Source organism: Embiotoca jacksoni, unplaced genomic scaffold (genome assembly GCF_022577435.1).
Source record: "Embiotoca jacksoni isolate LCO1_2020_lvr unplaced genomic scaffold, fEmbJac1.0.p SCAF_2, whole genome shotgun sequence".
Classification (NCBI taxonomy): Eukaryota; Metazoa; Chordata; class Actinopteri; family Embiotocidae; genus Embiotoca; species Embiotoca jacksoni.
The window spans coordinates 2,018,908-2,033,617 of record NW_027185340.1 but is presented as its reverse complement, the minus strand read 5'-3'; the positions used below and the strand labels follow the sequence as shown (position 1 = coordinate 2,033,617).

Sequence of the window (14,710 nt, the reverse complement as noted above, 5' to 3'; positions counted from 1 at the left end):
AAAGGTTGGACTTTGTTCTAATGCTGCTAAAACTGAAACTGGACCTACCTCCACTTGTTCATACACGTGTACTGGATCACCGAGTCCCCGGTAGTTGAAGGCAAAGTAAAAGTAGATGCAGGCACCGGCATCATACGTCTGAGTCACCCTGCACAAACAAGACACCTTAATGTTTCTCCTTCAGCTGTCCCTCTGAAAATCTCATTTACATCAGTGTTTTGTCCCGGTGCTCCATTTTCAACCAATAAATGCATTTTCTTTTCCTTTGTAATTGGAAGACAAAGTGAAGTGGGAGGTTTGGTTTTCCCCAGTGAACCCCTGACCTCAATTCCATTCATGGTTACCAGAAAGCGGAGGCAGCGTGGAAGCACTGTCGCCTTCAATAACGTAACATTATCAAACATTAAAACACTTTTACCTGAATCACCTGAGCCAAACTTACGCTGCAGGTAACTGGACGGTTCAACCGACACGCTGATGTTTATCATTTCAAAGAGACTTAAATAACTCCTTCACTTTTCTGAATGAATGCAATTTGAATTCAGATGTTGGAACATGTGGAGTGAGCTTTCTGTTGAGAGTGAGCACCTCTCTGGTTTACATGAGCTCTCTCTGGCCTCGTTCTCCGTGGAGGAACTGGTGCAGAGCCCTTGTTCATTTGACATGGCCCATCACCTGGCACACTGACTGCTCTGGAGGTTAAATGGACAAATCAATCATGTGACAGACTGCAGCCGGGAAACGAATGGCCGTAGCGTAATCAGGCTGAGGCCTAATCTGTCGGCAATCTGCAAGCAGCAGCCGGGTGCTCCTCAGCCAGCTCGCCGTCCGTCTGTCTGTCTGTCTGCGTGGCTCTTGCTAACTCAACAGGGGTCGGAATAGTTGCGCAACCTCCAATACTTCCTAAGCAATGAATGCATTGTATCTCAAGTATTTAGTGTTAATTATTTTCAAGTACCAACAGTCAGCTTCACAGTTTTCTTTTTAAACTGATAGCTTCTGATTTACACCAGTTTTAGACAAATATTATTAGAGAGGTTCCTGTTTGAGTTTAACCATTTAAAATATGAATCTGGTGATTTTCTATAAGCCTGATAAAACAGATTTTTGCAGCAGAGATACATTACAGTCCCAACATTAGTAAAAACATATAAATGAGCCACACTGCTACACCTTTATTATCATAAACACCGGCCCTGCACTTTATTTTGAGTCAATACCACATATACTGTCATGCTGCTAGAACTATGTATTATTCAGTGGCTGAAAATAGTCCCCAACAAGAGCACAATTTACTCCCGTTTGAGTAACAATGGCTCAAATCCATAGAGCTCTGCAGGTTTAATAAGTTACTCTGATATCTGGGACCTGTTTTGTTCCTATCATGGGATTTGTTGACAAAAAGACAAATATAGAATATATAGGGTCTGTTTTTACACTGGAATTCAAACTTTCATAAAACTATATTCAACCTTTGTTTGGAGATTGCGGGACAGCGTGTTGTGTTCAGGCTCAATTCTGTTGTTTTCAAATATTACCTGCACGTGGACAAAGGTTGAAACTGCACTCCTTTGTCTTTACACTCTCGAACGATGCGTGCCTTTACATTCCTGCAGATGTCCAACACCCTGGAAATAAATACGAGATTTCTTATGTCCTGTCTGAACCGGATTAAACAGAAAGAGGATGAATTTGTAATGCTGCAACATTATGCTCATGAAATGTTTAAAGAGTGCGGTCTAAACTGATTTTTGTGTATCTCAAAACATGACTGTGATGTGTATAGGAAATGTAATAAATTAATTAGTGGTGCAAAATTATTAAAATTCAGAGGAAGGCAGGATGCCAGGAAGGAGAAGGAGGACAGACTGACGAACATGACGACCATTGTGGAAGAGATTCCCACTGGTGTGGAAATGGCCGCCAGTCCTAAGCATGTGCAGCCGTGTGTGGAGGGTGGAGGATGGGGAGGAGGATGGAGGATGGTGGAGGATGGGGAGGAGGGTGGAGGATGGGGAGGAGGGTGGGTAATGAGCCAGGCACATATGCTCGCCTCAGTGCCTGATCTCTCGGTCTCTCCCGTCAGGCATGTTACACAACAAGGGAGCTGCATGTGCTCTTGTTTGTTGAGTGAGAAAACAGCATAATGAAAACATGGAGAGAATGCAGATCACACAACATGGGTGTGAGATGAATCTGTGGCTAACACGACACACATTACATATAGACCTCTACCCTCTGTGAGCATGTGTGTGTGAGTAATGGTGGGTTTATAGGCAGAGGAGGCAAAGCGTCCACCGACGTACAGTCGTTTAATGGTGGAGAAGGCAGGCATGAAGGTGAATGTCAAACACAGCGGCAAAGAGAAATAAAAGAAAGGAGGGGAAACGGGAGCAGGAGAAAAGGCAGAGGACTCTCTCAGGGCAGACTGTGTGGGAGGTGAGTAAAGAAATATGTGTACTGAGCTATTTCAATCTGACACAGGAAAGCCTGCAGCTCATGTTAATGTATTTACCTGTCCCAAGGCACAGAGGTTTCAAAGGACTCCCCAATCACATAGTAGTCCATCCCCAAGTCCTAGTTGGAGCACAATACGAACATTAGTCGGCTGATAAGTTATATATACAAGTTATACATGTACATGTACACAACACAAGCAATGCTTTTACTGTTAATATGAGTGCAGCAGATCAGGAATGAAAACCTCAGCCTCTGACCTTATTTTCAAAACTGCATCTTCCTAATTTAACTTAATTAATTAGAGCTGAAACATTCAGCCAATCAACAGAAAGATAATTACCAACTATTTTACTAGTTTATTGGATAAAACATTTTATTACATCACTATGGGTCCTGCAGCATTTATTCCAGCTGGCTGACATTATACAGACCAAAGAAGTAAACACATAAATCCAGAAAATAGAAAGTAGATTAATCTATAATGATGTTAAATGTGCAATTTTATTATTTGTGGCCTTATTATAAGTGATACAAGATGTCTGAAAGCCGAATTGAAACTTGGTTAAGTGTTTACATGGCTAAGGCTTCTTGCTTGAAATGTTGCTGAGAAAATAACTCACCCTGACTACAGAACGTCAGCAGAGAGCTGTCAGTAACCGGGTTCCTTAAGTGAATGTAAACACCGTGTTTGTTGATACGTTCTTATGATTATCAGAAAGGGCTCCAGCAGGACTGACCTCAGTCAGCTCTCTATTGTCACTCTGTCTGCAGCCACTGTGCTCCTTGTTAGAGGCCCTGACAAGAACTGTGACCAGATCGAATCAAAGACCTCCTGAGGTCATATTCTGCAGCCTCTCTTTGTTGCTCCCTCTCCTATCTGCTGTCCGACTGCAGCCTCCCCACCCGCCCCACCCGCCCCACCTGCCCATCAGCTCAGGCAGAGAAACAGCCAGAGGAGTGACCCACCCGGAGGTAAGCGATGACGAAGGTCAACATGTAGCCCCTCTGCCCATTGTCCTCTCCAGCTGCCAGACCCCTGGAAGGAGACAACAGGGTTAATATTTAACCGCTCTTTTCTTTCAGCTTTGTTGGTGCGACCGCCCCCCCTCACAACAGCTGTCTCGGAGCCTGTCAGTCCAACAATGTACAGATCAATGACGCGAGGCTCCGTGCATCGCCACAGGTCAGCTGCACATCTATCACCTGCGGTGGGTAATCACATTTTCATCTACCATCCAAACTAATCAGGCCGCGCTCATCAGAAAATCACTATATTGATTTTCACCCCTCTTCCTGTTTCCCAACACCAGAGGAAAACGTTCCTCGCCAAACCTAAACCTCACTAATCCATCACTGACACTTATTCGGATGGGTGATCAGCTTTTATTTGAGACAATGCAATTATGCAGAGGATGTTTGCATGTGACTTAAAAGCTTCTTGTGGTTTTAATTGCTTCTTATCGTCAGGGCAGTCGTCCAGCAGTAACACTAACAGTAATAATGAAAAAACATTAAACAAAAAATCAGTGACAGTGCCATCGAATAATCTCCGATGTGTACCTCATTAACGAGTGGTTCATACTTTGAGCAGAGTAATGGTTGAAATACATTTAGAGTGAAAACTTTATATTAACTTTGAAATGATAAATCTTCCTGATCGAAATTAATTTATATTAATAGGATCTATATACTACTTAGATCTGACTTCTTTCAGTTTTAACTCTACAATAACAATTTTTAAATATATTTGATGAATATTATGTCTGTGTGCTTCCAATGGTTGGTGTGTTTCTAAAGAGGGAGCTGTTTGTGTGATTAACACTAAATAAGGCCAAAGAAAATGTTCAGAATTTAAATTAAAGCGAGAACAATTTTTACATTTTAAATTAAAAATAAAGAGAGGGAAATGTCCAAAGGTGGCTGATTATGTTTCTTTAAATTAGTGACAGAAAACAAGATATGATGCATTCAAATCTGATTTTTGTTAACTCCTCAAAATCAGATTTTTGCCATTATTTATCTTTTAATTATTCAACATAAACACAGGCTGCCTATTTACTTTCTAAAAGTAAAGCTACCAGCCACCTGTGAGAGGACACCAAATATTTTTTGGTTTAAAGGGTGTAAATGGTTTAAAAACGGCTACGGATAGAGAGAGGTTTCCGCTCAAGCTGGCAGGTAACTGATTTCCACCAAAGTCCATATTGATCCATTTCATGATCAATCAGAACAGCCGAGCACTCCCCAGCTGTGTCCTCTAGGCCGGCGCTGTGCCCCGCTATCACTGCCCACACCAAACCTACTTTAACATTAGAGCCGGCCTGACAGGAGGACCGAGCCGGCCTGACAGGAGGACCTCCACAGGTGATCCATCAATCCACACAGAGACAAACTACTGAGCAGAGCACAGAAACTGAAGTGTGCAACTGCTTTTCTATTCTTTTCACTGCTACTCCATAATAAGCTGAAGGGACATCAGGGCCAAAGGCAGCTCCACCAAGTGGCACATTTCTGTGGCAAGGATCTTTAACTGACAGGGAAACAGGAAAGTGAGCAGCAACTACTACTTACCCAAATTTTGCTGCGATGTCATAAACTTGCTTCTCGTGCTGCAGGACCTTCTCGCGGTCTCCCTCAAACAGCAGGGTGGCCACACACAAGTGGTTGGGGTCAAACCCTTTGAACTGAGAATTAGAAAGGTGGTTTCATTTTCCACAAAAAACACCTGTGGCTACAAACTGGTGGTGTTCACTTCTGATCCGTTTTACCTTGGTGATGTAAAATTTCTTTAAGCCTTCCAAAAAGGAAGTGAACATTGAAGATACTTGCGGCTTCAGGGCGTGACCTGTGAGAACATCAGATAAAAGTCAGATCCATTAATTCACACAGAAGTGGGCCTCAAAGTCAGATGCTATTTTTCACACGTTAGGTAAACCCCGCTGCAGCCTGCAACCTCCGAGAGGGCAAGCTAGTCAGGTTTATTTGGAGTTTCAAACAAAAGGAGGAAAAATAAATGGTAACATTTGAATAACTTTACAACTGGCCAGTGGCTGCCAGCGACAGCGACTATAAATCAGAGAGTTTCCGAAGGGAAGTGGGGTTGACACGGTGATATCCGTCTTCCTCACCCACACTTTTTGATTTATTCCTGATCGGACGCACAAAAGCGCCTGTGGACAAGCGAAAATGAGGGGCTGGGGCCAATGGGATGGTTATCAATCACAGCGGGGAAGTCATGGGTGATGTCGCCGAGACTTAACAGTTCATTTATTTCCCCCCATGCTCAAGTCTCTTCATCACTTAGTGTCCTAATTGTTTCCATTCCAAAATTTGATTGCAGGTCTTAAGGTCTCTCACAGCCATCATACTCGTTAATTAAATACTCAAAATCCAGAGAGAGAAAATTACACCTGCACTGAGCATAATTTCACATCTAACTCTCCCCTCTGTTTTCTTTTTTATTTATTTTTTCTTTTCATATCAACATATGCTGCTCCTTACGACAACATTATCATGTTTTATCTTAGGTGTCAAGACAAGCAGTGCTAAATTGTATTTGTTTGTCCCAAACTGAAAATAACCTGTGAATACATCAACGTGCTCAACAGCCAACATGATTAAAAGTAAGTACAAGCCACTAATAAGCCCAAGAAGGCATCATAGAGCCATGAGTTTTAGTTATTAGTAAAAAACAAAAAAAAAAAAAAAAACCTGGTTGCTTCATCTTACCTACTTAAGGCTAAGAAGTGCCTACTCTGTGAAAAGTGGAAATATAGGGGAGATAATGAGATCCCTGGAGGCTGGGGAACTACTTTACACAGATCTCTGGCAACGCCAGATGCATTCCACAAGACCTTAAGAAACAACATCATAAAACTTCAATGTAACAACTACTTAATTTTGGCGAGGGTTATTTTTCATCGTGCTTCAAGTCTGTGTGTGTGTGTGTGTGTGTGTGTGTGTGTGTGTGTGTGTGTGTGTGTGTGTGTGTGTGTGTGTGTGTGTGTGTGTGTGTGTTCTGCTGCAGGAATAAGAATCAATTGAACAATTTGCCGCTGCAGCGGGTGACATCGTTCCCTGCTGCACCGTTGCCATTTATTCTAAATTGAAACACCAATCAAAATACTGACAAAACTTACAGCGTGAGAAACTGCTCTAAATAAATGGGATCACTGACTGACTGTCAAAGGTTATAATGGGGCCTAAAAACATTTCCTAAAACTGAAAAGCAGGTGAAATACAGTCCTACGAGTCACCACGAGACAACTGTGGCTGAAATGAGATGTTCACATCAAGACGTAATAACAGCAGTGACGGCTGGGCCACGTTGTTAATGATCAAACAAAACTTACCAAATTTAAATTGTTCATTATCCATGAGCCTTATAGATGCCGGAGCACACCTCTGGGGAAGAAAAAGTTGGTCTGTTTTAGTTTGTTTGGATAATAATTTCCGCAAAATAGCTGAATTATAGGAAAATAATTGATTTAAAATAAAGCTGATATGAGACCAAAGTATTTAATAGTGTAAAGATTCAGGGCAACTGTTGGATTGTTGGTTCTTGGTTTCTTGTTGGATGTCCTGAATGTAAAATCTAAAGTTTTCCTCTCCAGTTTGCTTGTTGCTTTTGACAACAAGTTTCAAATGTCTCTGGAAAGTTTCAGGATGTGGTGTTTGAGTTGGAACAGAAAAAAACTGAAAAAGCAAAGGTGAAACTGAATTTACTGTTTCAACCCTCAGATTGATCTGAAGAGCACTGATCGAGGCTCAGTACAACCCGTGATGTTGGATGTGCCACAAAAACTACAAGCAGTGATTGGACACAGCTGATGGAATATACATCGATTTTATATCAATATCTTAATATGAGATTAGATGTTGGCCATTACAGAAAAGTGATGCCATTTTCTGACCCTAACAGATTGTTCTAGTATTTTGCCTTTATCCACTGTGTCTTTACATCCATTACTGATGATTATTTTTCTTAAAAATCTCCGTGTTATTATTATTTCGAAAGCACAAACAGTCATCCCAACTATATGGTCGTGATATCTTGTTAAGCACATTATGATGTTTGGTTTTGCCCGTATCACTGCCCCTGACAGAACGTAGTGGTCTTGGTGTGTCACGGAAACTGATGTTCAGCTAGTTTAGTTTTAACAGACAGCACATAAATTTAGATTTTTGTTGGCAGGTCAGTTTTAAACAAGTGAAGAAATGATGTGCTTATTGCCATTTTGAAAAACCTCAAACACAAAAACAAAAAACAGGCCTCGGTGTCGGGTTGAGAAATGGAGATGAAGCAGGAGAAAAACACAACACTTTAAAAAGAGATAAACATGTTACCTGTTTAGCAACCTCTCGAAGGCAGGCAACTCCCTGCTCAAAATTGGGGAAAACCACAGAGCCGTATTTCTGGTACTCTGGCATTGGACGAATCTTCATGGTTACCTCGGTAACCACACCCAGGGTTCCTGTGGAAAATCACAGCGAGAGATTTTGAGTAGAACAAAAAGAATTATACCAGTTCCCACAAATTTATATGACCTAACCCTCTCAGAGCGGAAACTTTAGACCGTTTTTAAGGGCTGTGCTGCGTCCCGTGGGTCGTTAAGGTGACCTTTGTCTCACATTTCACTTAGTAGACCTGGTTTTCTACCACACATTGGGGGACAACTAAGATTTATCAGCTTAGGAGCAGGAGGAAATAAAGCAGGGCTCTATCAAAGGCAGCGAGGCCAACAGCAGCAACACACATACAGGTACAAGGGAACCTCCGGCTTACCTTATGACCCTGAAAACGGTCAACCATTAGCTGCTGCTGCAGGAGTCACATTGCCTGTCTACTCTCTCTCACATAGCACATATGCTGAATGCTTATATATATATAAAAAATTAAAAAAAAAGTTCCCAGTGAACTACAGCAAAGGATTAGGGAGAGCTGTTTGTCGTTCCTGCAGATTCTAACACTGATTATAATAAACCATAGAAAAAAAACAGGAAGGCTGTTGAAAATCATCGGCAAGAAACAGTTTCAGAGGCTTTGACAGATTGTAGATATATTTTTATAATATTCTATCATTCGCTTCATGTATTTTTAGAAAAAATTGCCCTTGCGGGATCAATAAAGTCCATCTGTCTGTCTGTCTGTCAATTTGCTGATGGACTGAAAATGTATTTAATTTTAATAAATTTATCAAACAATATGCTAGTACTGGTTTTAGCTTCTCAAATTTAAGGATCTACTGCTTTTTTTGTTGTTGCTGTTTTACATCATTGCAAACTGACTGAGGCTTTTTGACTTCATTTATAGACGGACATCTCATGAACAAGGCCGTCGTCAATTAGGAAGCTTTGTCAGCCTGTTATGGTTTTTAATGAGCCCTCTAATGTGACACTACACACCACATGCTGCTCCCTAGTGGCCTGGTGGAAAACATGTGACTCCAGTGGGCCTCACCCAAGACAGGCTCCGCCTTCCTGACAGCATGAGGGAGGGGCCACTGGGCAAGCGAGAGACAGGGTGAGAGAGAAAAGGAGCTAGGGAGGAGCTGGAGTACAAGTGAGTACAAGACAGTGAGCAAGTGAGGACTTGGATGCAATAAGAACAGCAACATCAGAAAAACACTCTTTTGGGGCCGATAAAATGAAATGCTGGAGTGCAGCTTAAGCCATTTTTACTGCGACTATCTCCACTGAACAAACCTCATTTTACAGGATTAGTATTTGTGTAGAGCGACTGTTTGCAATGAAGCGTCTCTGCTTTCAACGACAAATATTTCCAGCAACAACAACAACAAAAAAATATGTGTGGTGACAGTGTGAAGCCACTATAGAAGCAACCATTTAACTCAGATTAGTATTAGTTGGCTTCATATTAAATTCTCCACGGTTGAGAGGGGTTTAAAAAGAGAAAGGGATTATCATTGATCATTCCAATCATTCTTTACACTGGCTGTAGCAAGGGGGAAGAACTGCTTTGTATTCAAGCTACTTCAAGGTCAGAGAGATAGACAGACCCGCTGTTGTGCAGAGAATGAGAAGCTTGAGGTTTCACAGTCATTTCTAATGAAATGGATGCGTTCCACTTAAGTGTATACCAAAAGTACACACTTCTTTACTCTGATATTACACAAATCTGTTCAAAATGAATTTGTTTCAGAAGTTTTATGTTTACAATATTTGCTGCTATGATATTTTTCATGATCTTATGAGGTGAACAGCAAATCCAGTCAAACATGGAGGAATCATACCAGTATGTTTCATACAAGTAACCAAAGCCTACCGATCTATTCAATTCAAATCTACCTTTGGGAAAAGTAAGGTTAAGGGAAAGCATATAAATTATTTATCACTCCGCAACCTCAAAGTGTTTATAACTTCCGGCAAATATCTTTGAGGCAGGATGAAATGGTAAGTGCCAGCTAAAACATGAAGCCTGATGGCGATCAGTTCATACAGGTCTAGGCTGATTATCACAAACTGGCTTATACGGTATAACTCACAGTTAACCTGCACAATCAAGACAAAACATTTCCAGGCTTGTATGTATTAATGGATTATTAAGTAATCTAGACATAAATAGCACATTTCTTTAAAACCCTGGTACTGAAATCACTTCTAATAAGTACAAATAGAGACTTCTGCAGCAATCCCAGCCCAGTCAGGGAGCAGATTGCTGAGCTTTGTAGGGCGAATATAAAGTTTGTATCCACAGCTGTTTAACATAGCGATGCCAAGAGTCTCTGAACCTCCTCATTATGTAGTGGGAACCTGGCATATGGCAGTACTCTCTGTGGGCATTCACAAGGACAGGGCACTGCAGATGGGGTGCAGAGGACACTTGCTGGTTCCTAACTAACACCCCTCCAGATCCCTTTCCCAGCGATGCTAGTTAATGTGCAAGAAGCTCACAGCCTGAGAACTGTCCTGATGCTCACGAGGGCTTTATGCACGCACACACAAACCTGCAGTAACACACAAGTTTACACAACTGAAATCACATGAGAGGACTAGCAAACCTTCTGAGCCCATGATGAAGTGGTGAATGTCCGGCCCCGTGGACACGCGTGGCCCCTGACAACTCTTTTCGATCACTCCTTGCGGGGTAACCATCTTCACATGGACGACCTGTCCGGTCACAACACAGAAAAACAACACGCACTTTTAGAGACAAATATTTCCAAACGCTATTATACCTTCCTTTTTGACAATTATAAATGCTGACAAATAATACAATGTAGATATTGTCCAAGTGACCCTGTATTTTAGAGGTGAGGGCAAAGTCCACTAAACTCTTGCTAATAATTTCTTTCCTGCGCTGTAACGTCTCGGCCATTATTCTCTGCTCGGAACAAACGGCAGCAGAAAGGTAGAAGAGAGGGCAGGCGACTCACCAGGTCCTCGATGTTACCATAGATGTTCTTCTTCATGCCTGACGCTCTGGTTGCTACCCAGCCCCCCAGAGAGCTGAACTCCATGGAGTCAGGCTCATGCCCGGTGCAGTAGCCGCTCTCATTAAGCTGTGATGAAAAGAAAGAAGGCATTCGTTTGTTGTCGTAGTTAAAAGCCAGAGAAAAAATGTTTGGAAAACAAGATGTTAGTAAAGCCACAAGAATGTTTTAATAAGAAGCGAAAAGAATGAGCAAAGGGAAAAAGGGAGAAAATAATTGCAGCTCTGCTGCTGCACTTCATGAGTTATACTGCAATGTAGATTTCAGGGTTTATGGCATCACAGATTTTTATAACGGCCTCAAATAAACCACGTAGAAGGAGCACGAAAAGACTAAAGAGAGAGATCAGTGCATTATCTGGCAGAGCCAAATCTCAGCCTGACTGCAGCGATGCTTTTATTAGCATCATTAGTAAAGTTACAATAAGAGAAACGTTTACATTTTTATGTAAGTCTGTGACTTGTACAGGCTCCGTCTCCCACTACTGTAATGCAAGACTGCAAATTCAGTTTCCACAGCTCCACCCAAAGCACAAACTGTAAATGACTTTGCCACATGGTCATATCAATGTGTATACGTCTGGGGTTATTAGTGTGTTTGTAACACACACAAAAAAACCTCCTGAGGAACCTGTGCATCACACACACCATCCCCGAGGCTTTGAGAAGAATGTGTAGGTCGTGAGGAACCTGCACATTCTCCTGCAGGCCGCCGTACTTCTGAAAGACTGCATCTATAGGGAGAACATTTAATAGTAATAATAATAGAGACCTTAAAGTATGACAACAACGCTCCCCAGAAGCACAAGGGTAAAGTCAGGCCTGGTTTTATCACAGCACTCCTGTGGAAGGCAGTTTATAATGCAGACCCATCTGCTCTATCAAATGGGCCCAGACTAAATGCAGAGGTGGAGTCTGCTTTAGATGCAGCTCACGCATTCCTCCACATCAAACACCCGCTCCTTCTCCATTTTTCTGAATTAGCTTGATGGTGCCATCTGCTCACGACCACCGTCTCGCTCTCTAATCTCTCCCCTTCAGCACTCTGCTCCGTCTCTAACTCCTGCCGAAACCCTGCGAGCTCCGCTGAGCAAAGAGCACCGAGGTGACTGAGCTCGGACGACCTGCACGCCGACGGTCACGCGGCTCGACTGTCGGCGTTAACGTACGACGTTAACGTCAGATCTTTCGGCGGATGAATGTGGACGGATGAGCGGCGCTTACCGATCTCTCCAGGTCCTGACCGACGATGCCCGCCTCCACACGGGCAGTTAAATTTTTCTCGTCAATCCACAGAATCTGGTTCTGTTACAAACAAACAAAAACATGACGGAGGAAGTCATAAACATTCAAAATAAACTCTTTATGTCATACAGTATGGAAAAAAAATACTCTCTAATGCGGTTTGTTTCATTTATGTAAAACCACTGATTTGAAGTAGGTTCCAATATCTTAATAAGAATGTTATGTATCACCATGTCTGTCATCTGAACTCTAAACCTGCCTACATTTGTTATGTGGATTTAAAATATCTGAGACTCAGACATAAACACTGCACTCACCACGGAGACGGTCCCTCGACAGCTTGCTTACAACACTGTACGCTTTCCACCGGCTCGGTTTAAGGATAAATGTACAGCGGGGTCGCTGGACGGAGACACCAGTCAGCTGTCTTGAGCTTAACATCTAATTCCAAATATATGCCTCTTATTTAGGCCACTGCCCCCTACCTGCAGGAGGTCATCTCATAACCGCCATCAATTATTCTGCAGAGGTAATAAACTTTATGTTCCTTCCATCCTGCTCCTTTCATGTGCTTCCATTGGAGCCACCTGACCTCTGACCCCTGACACAGAACACTGGTCACTGATGTCTATGGCACCAAACTCAATGACTTGAAGGCTAGCAGCGTGCAGACAGCTTGTATATCACCTCTATGTGTGCCTGGATCAAAGGGCTGTACTGTACTGGTGACAATTTTCACCATTTTATATTATTTCCAATGAAATATTATCATGTGGCTGGCTGGGGTGGGGGGGGGGGGGGGTGTTCTACTAAAATCAGTGATGGGGGGGAACACTTATGTTGTGTCCCAGTTTCACACAGTTCTAGCTGTGGCTGCCATTAAAGCTTATTTGTGTTACTGAAGCTTTAAAGAAACAATGAAAAATGCCAATCACAGATTCCCAGAGTCCAATGTGAATAAAATTTAGTTTTTGTAAAATCAAAATGTATTTAGTTTATATTTATATAAAATGTGTCAAATCCTCACATTTACGAGGTCGAATTGAAAGAATGTTTTTTGTTCTTGATAATTTGAAAATGTTCATAATTTAAATCACAATATTACATTTCTGTTGGTTGATTAATGGATTTTAGTTTTAGTTTTAACAATATTATGAATATTAGGTCCATTCACATTAGATAAAAAGATCACGTGGTATCTGGAAATAATGCTGTAATTTTGTTATGCCAAAAACTAAATCTCACTTTTCATGCTTGATTTAATAAAAGAAATGTATAGAGACATGAATTTTAAACATTAATATTAAATTAAAAGATCTGATCTTATTTCATCTGCAAAACCGCCTCACTTCAGGGCTTGGTGTCTCTGAATAGGAATACCGATAGAACATGACTCACTAACTTCAACGACCCAGATAACGAGTTATACCAGAAAACACTGTTTCAATTCTATATAGAAGCCGTGCAATTAATAGCTTTGAAAAACACGGTGACTCTCAGGCAAGACGGTGTCTTTTACCTGAGATGTCCCACATTGTGGCTCCAATGTCATATTTGAGGCAGCAGTTTGTGTTTTAAATTTCACAATGTTGTTTTGGTTTTTTTGGGTTTTTTTATGTATCACACTGCATTTAAATTGTTTTTATTGTCATTAGTGCAGTTCAACACTTTAACATAAAGGTGTCAGACGTACCATCTGTGAGGTATCCAAAGAGACGATGGTACGAGTTTCCTCTGCGGGGCATTCGAGGGCGCTCGAGACACTCGTCCCTCCTGAGAAAAAAAAAAAACAGCTGTTACAATAAAGCCCGTTTTTATAGCAGACATTTTGACTCGTCAGAGTAGAAAAACCACAGGTGGAATTAATGATTACATAAAATATCCCAGTACATCATCACAGTCAACCAACTCGCTCAAAATCAGGACGTCCTCTGGGGGGGGGATGCAGCCATCATTAATACTGATGTCCTTACCCTGCTGTGACAAGTCAAAATATCCCCAAGAAGGAGACACAAAGGTGGAACTCACACACAGACCATGTGATCATACTGGAAAAGTTTCCTGGTTTCATATTTTTAAAACAAACACGCACACTTACGCCCCAGCAGAAACTCTGGCTGCAGACACAAAGGATCGAGAATCCGAGACATAATACCTAATTATTAATACCTGCTGATTACAACTGAAATGTGTCTATAAAATTGAGTTTTGATGAAAACGCTGAAGCTCTTAAAGATTTCATGATTTAACTCATTACTTTGCCAGTTTTAAAGCATTTTATTTTGAAAAACAAAAACCCTGCTGTGTTCAAGTAAATGTCTTGTTTTGTCTCCCATAAATCACTTTTGTACTATTTCAGAGAACTATTATCAAATATTTCAGGTTTTCAGACTGTGAACAGCTTCTCCTCTGGCTGCGGTTCACGAGATTCTTCTGATGTGACTGAATACTTCAGGATTTCATTGAATAAATGAGAAGACTGACATTTACTGATTGTATGATTTTTTTTACGAACCTTTTCATAAACTGCTGTAACACTATTAAAATCAATTT

General features: G+C 41.5%; 1 protein-coding gene across 2 annotated transcripts in view; it reads right to left on the bottom strand.

The window, feature by feature from the left end:
• The window catches only part of agps (alkylglycerone phosphate synthase), a 28,043-nt gene that overhangs the window by 6,248 nt on the left and 7,085 nt on the right, over nucleotides 1–14,710 (bottom strand). For both annotated transcript variants that reach the window (XM_069153856.1, XM_069153857.1), the window contains exons 7-18: nucleotides 13,851–13,930; nucleotides 12,137–12,217; nucleotides 10,857–10,982; nucleotides 10,482–10,590; nucleotides 7,807–7,934; nucleotides 6,813–6,864; nucleotides 5,229–5,305; nucleotides 5,032–5,144; nucleotides 3,427–3,496; nucleotides 2,516–2,577; nucleotides 1,539–1,628; nucleotides 49–148 (exon numbers count right to left, since the gene is read on the bottom strand). In XM_069153856.1, the coding sequence (XP_069009957.1) occupies nucleotides 49–148; nucleotides 1,539–1,628; nucleotides 2,516–2,577; nucleotides 3,427–3,496; nucleotides 5,032–5,144; nucleotides 5,229–5,305; nucleotides 6,813–6,864; nucleotides 7,807–7,934; nucleotides 10,482–10,590; nucleotides 10,857–10,982; nucleotides 12,137–12,217; nucleotides 13,851–13,930 (1,088 nt within the window). The remainder of the gene's footprint in view (nucleotides 1–48; nucleotides 149–1,538; nucleotides 1,629–2,515; nucleotides 2,578–3,426; nucleotides 3,497–5,031; nucleotides 5,145–5,228; nucleotides 5,306–6,812; nucleotides 6,865–7,806; nucleotides 7,935–10,481; nucleotides 10,591–10,856; nucleotides 10,983–12,136; nucleotides 12,218–13,850; nucleotides 13,931–14,710) is intronic.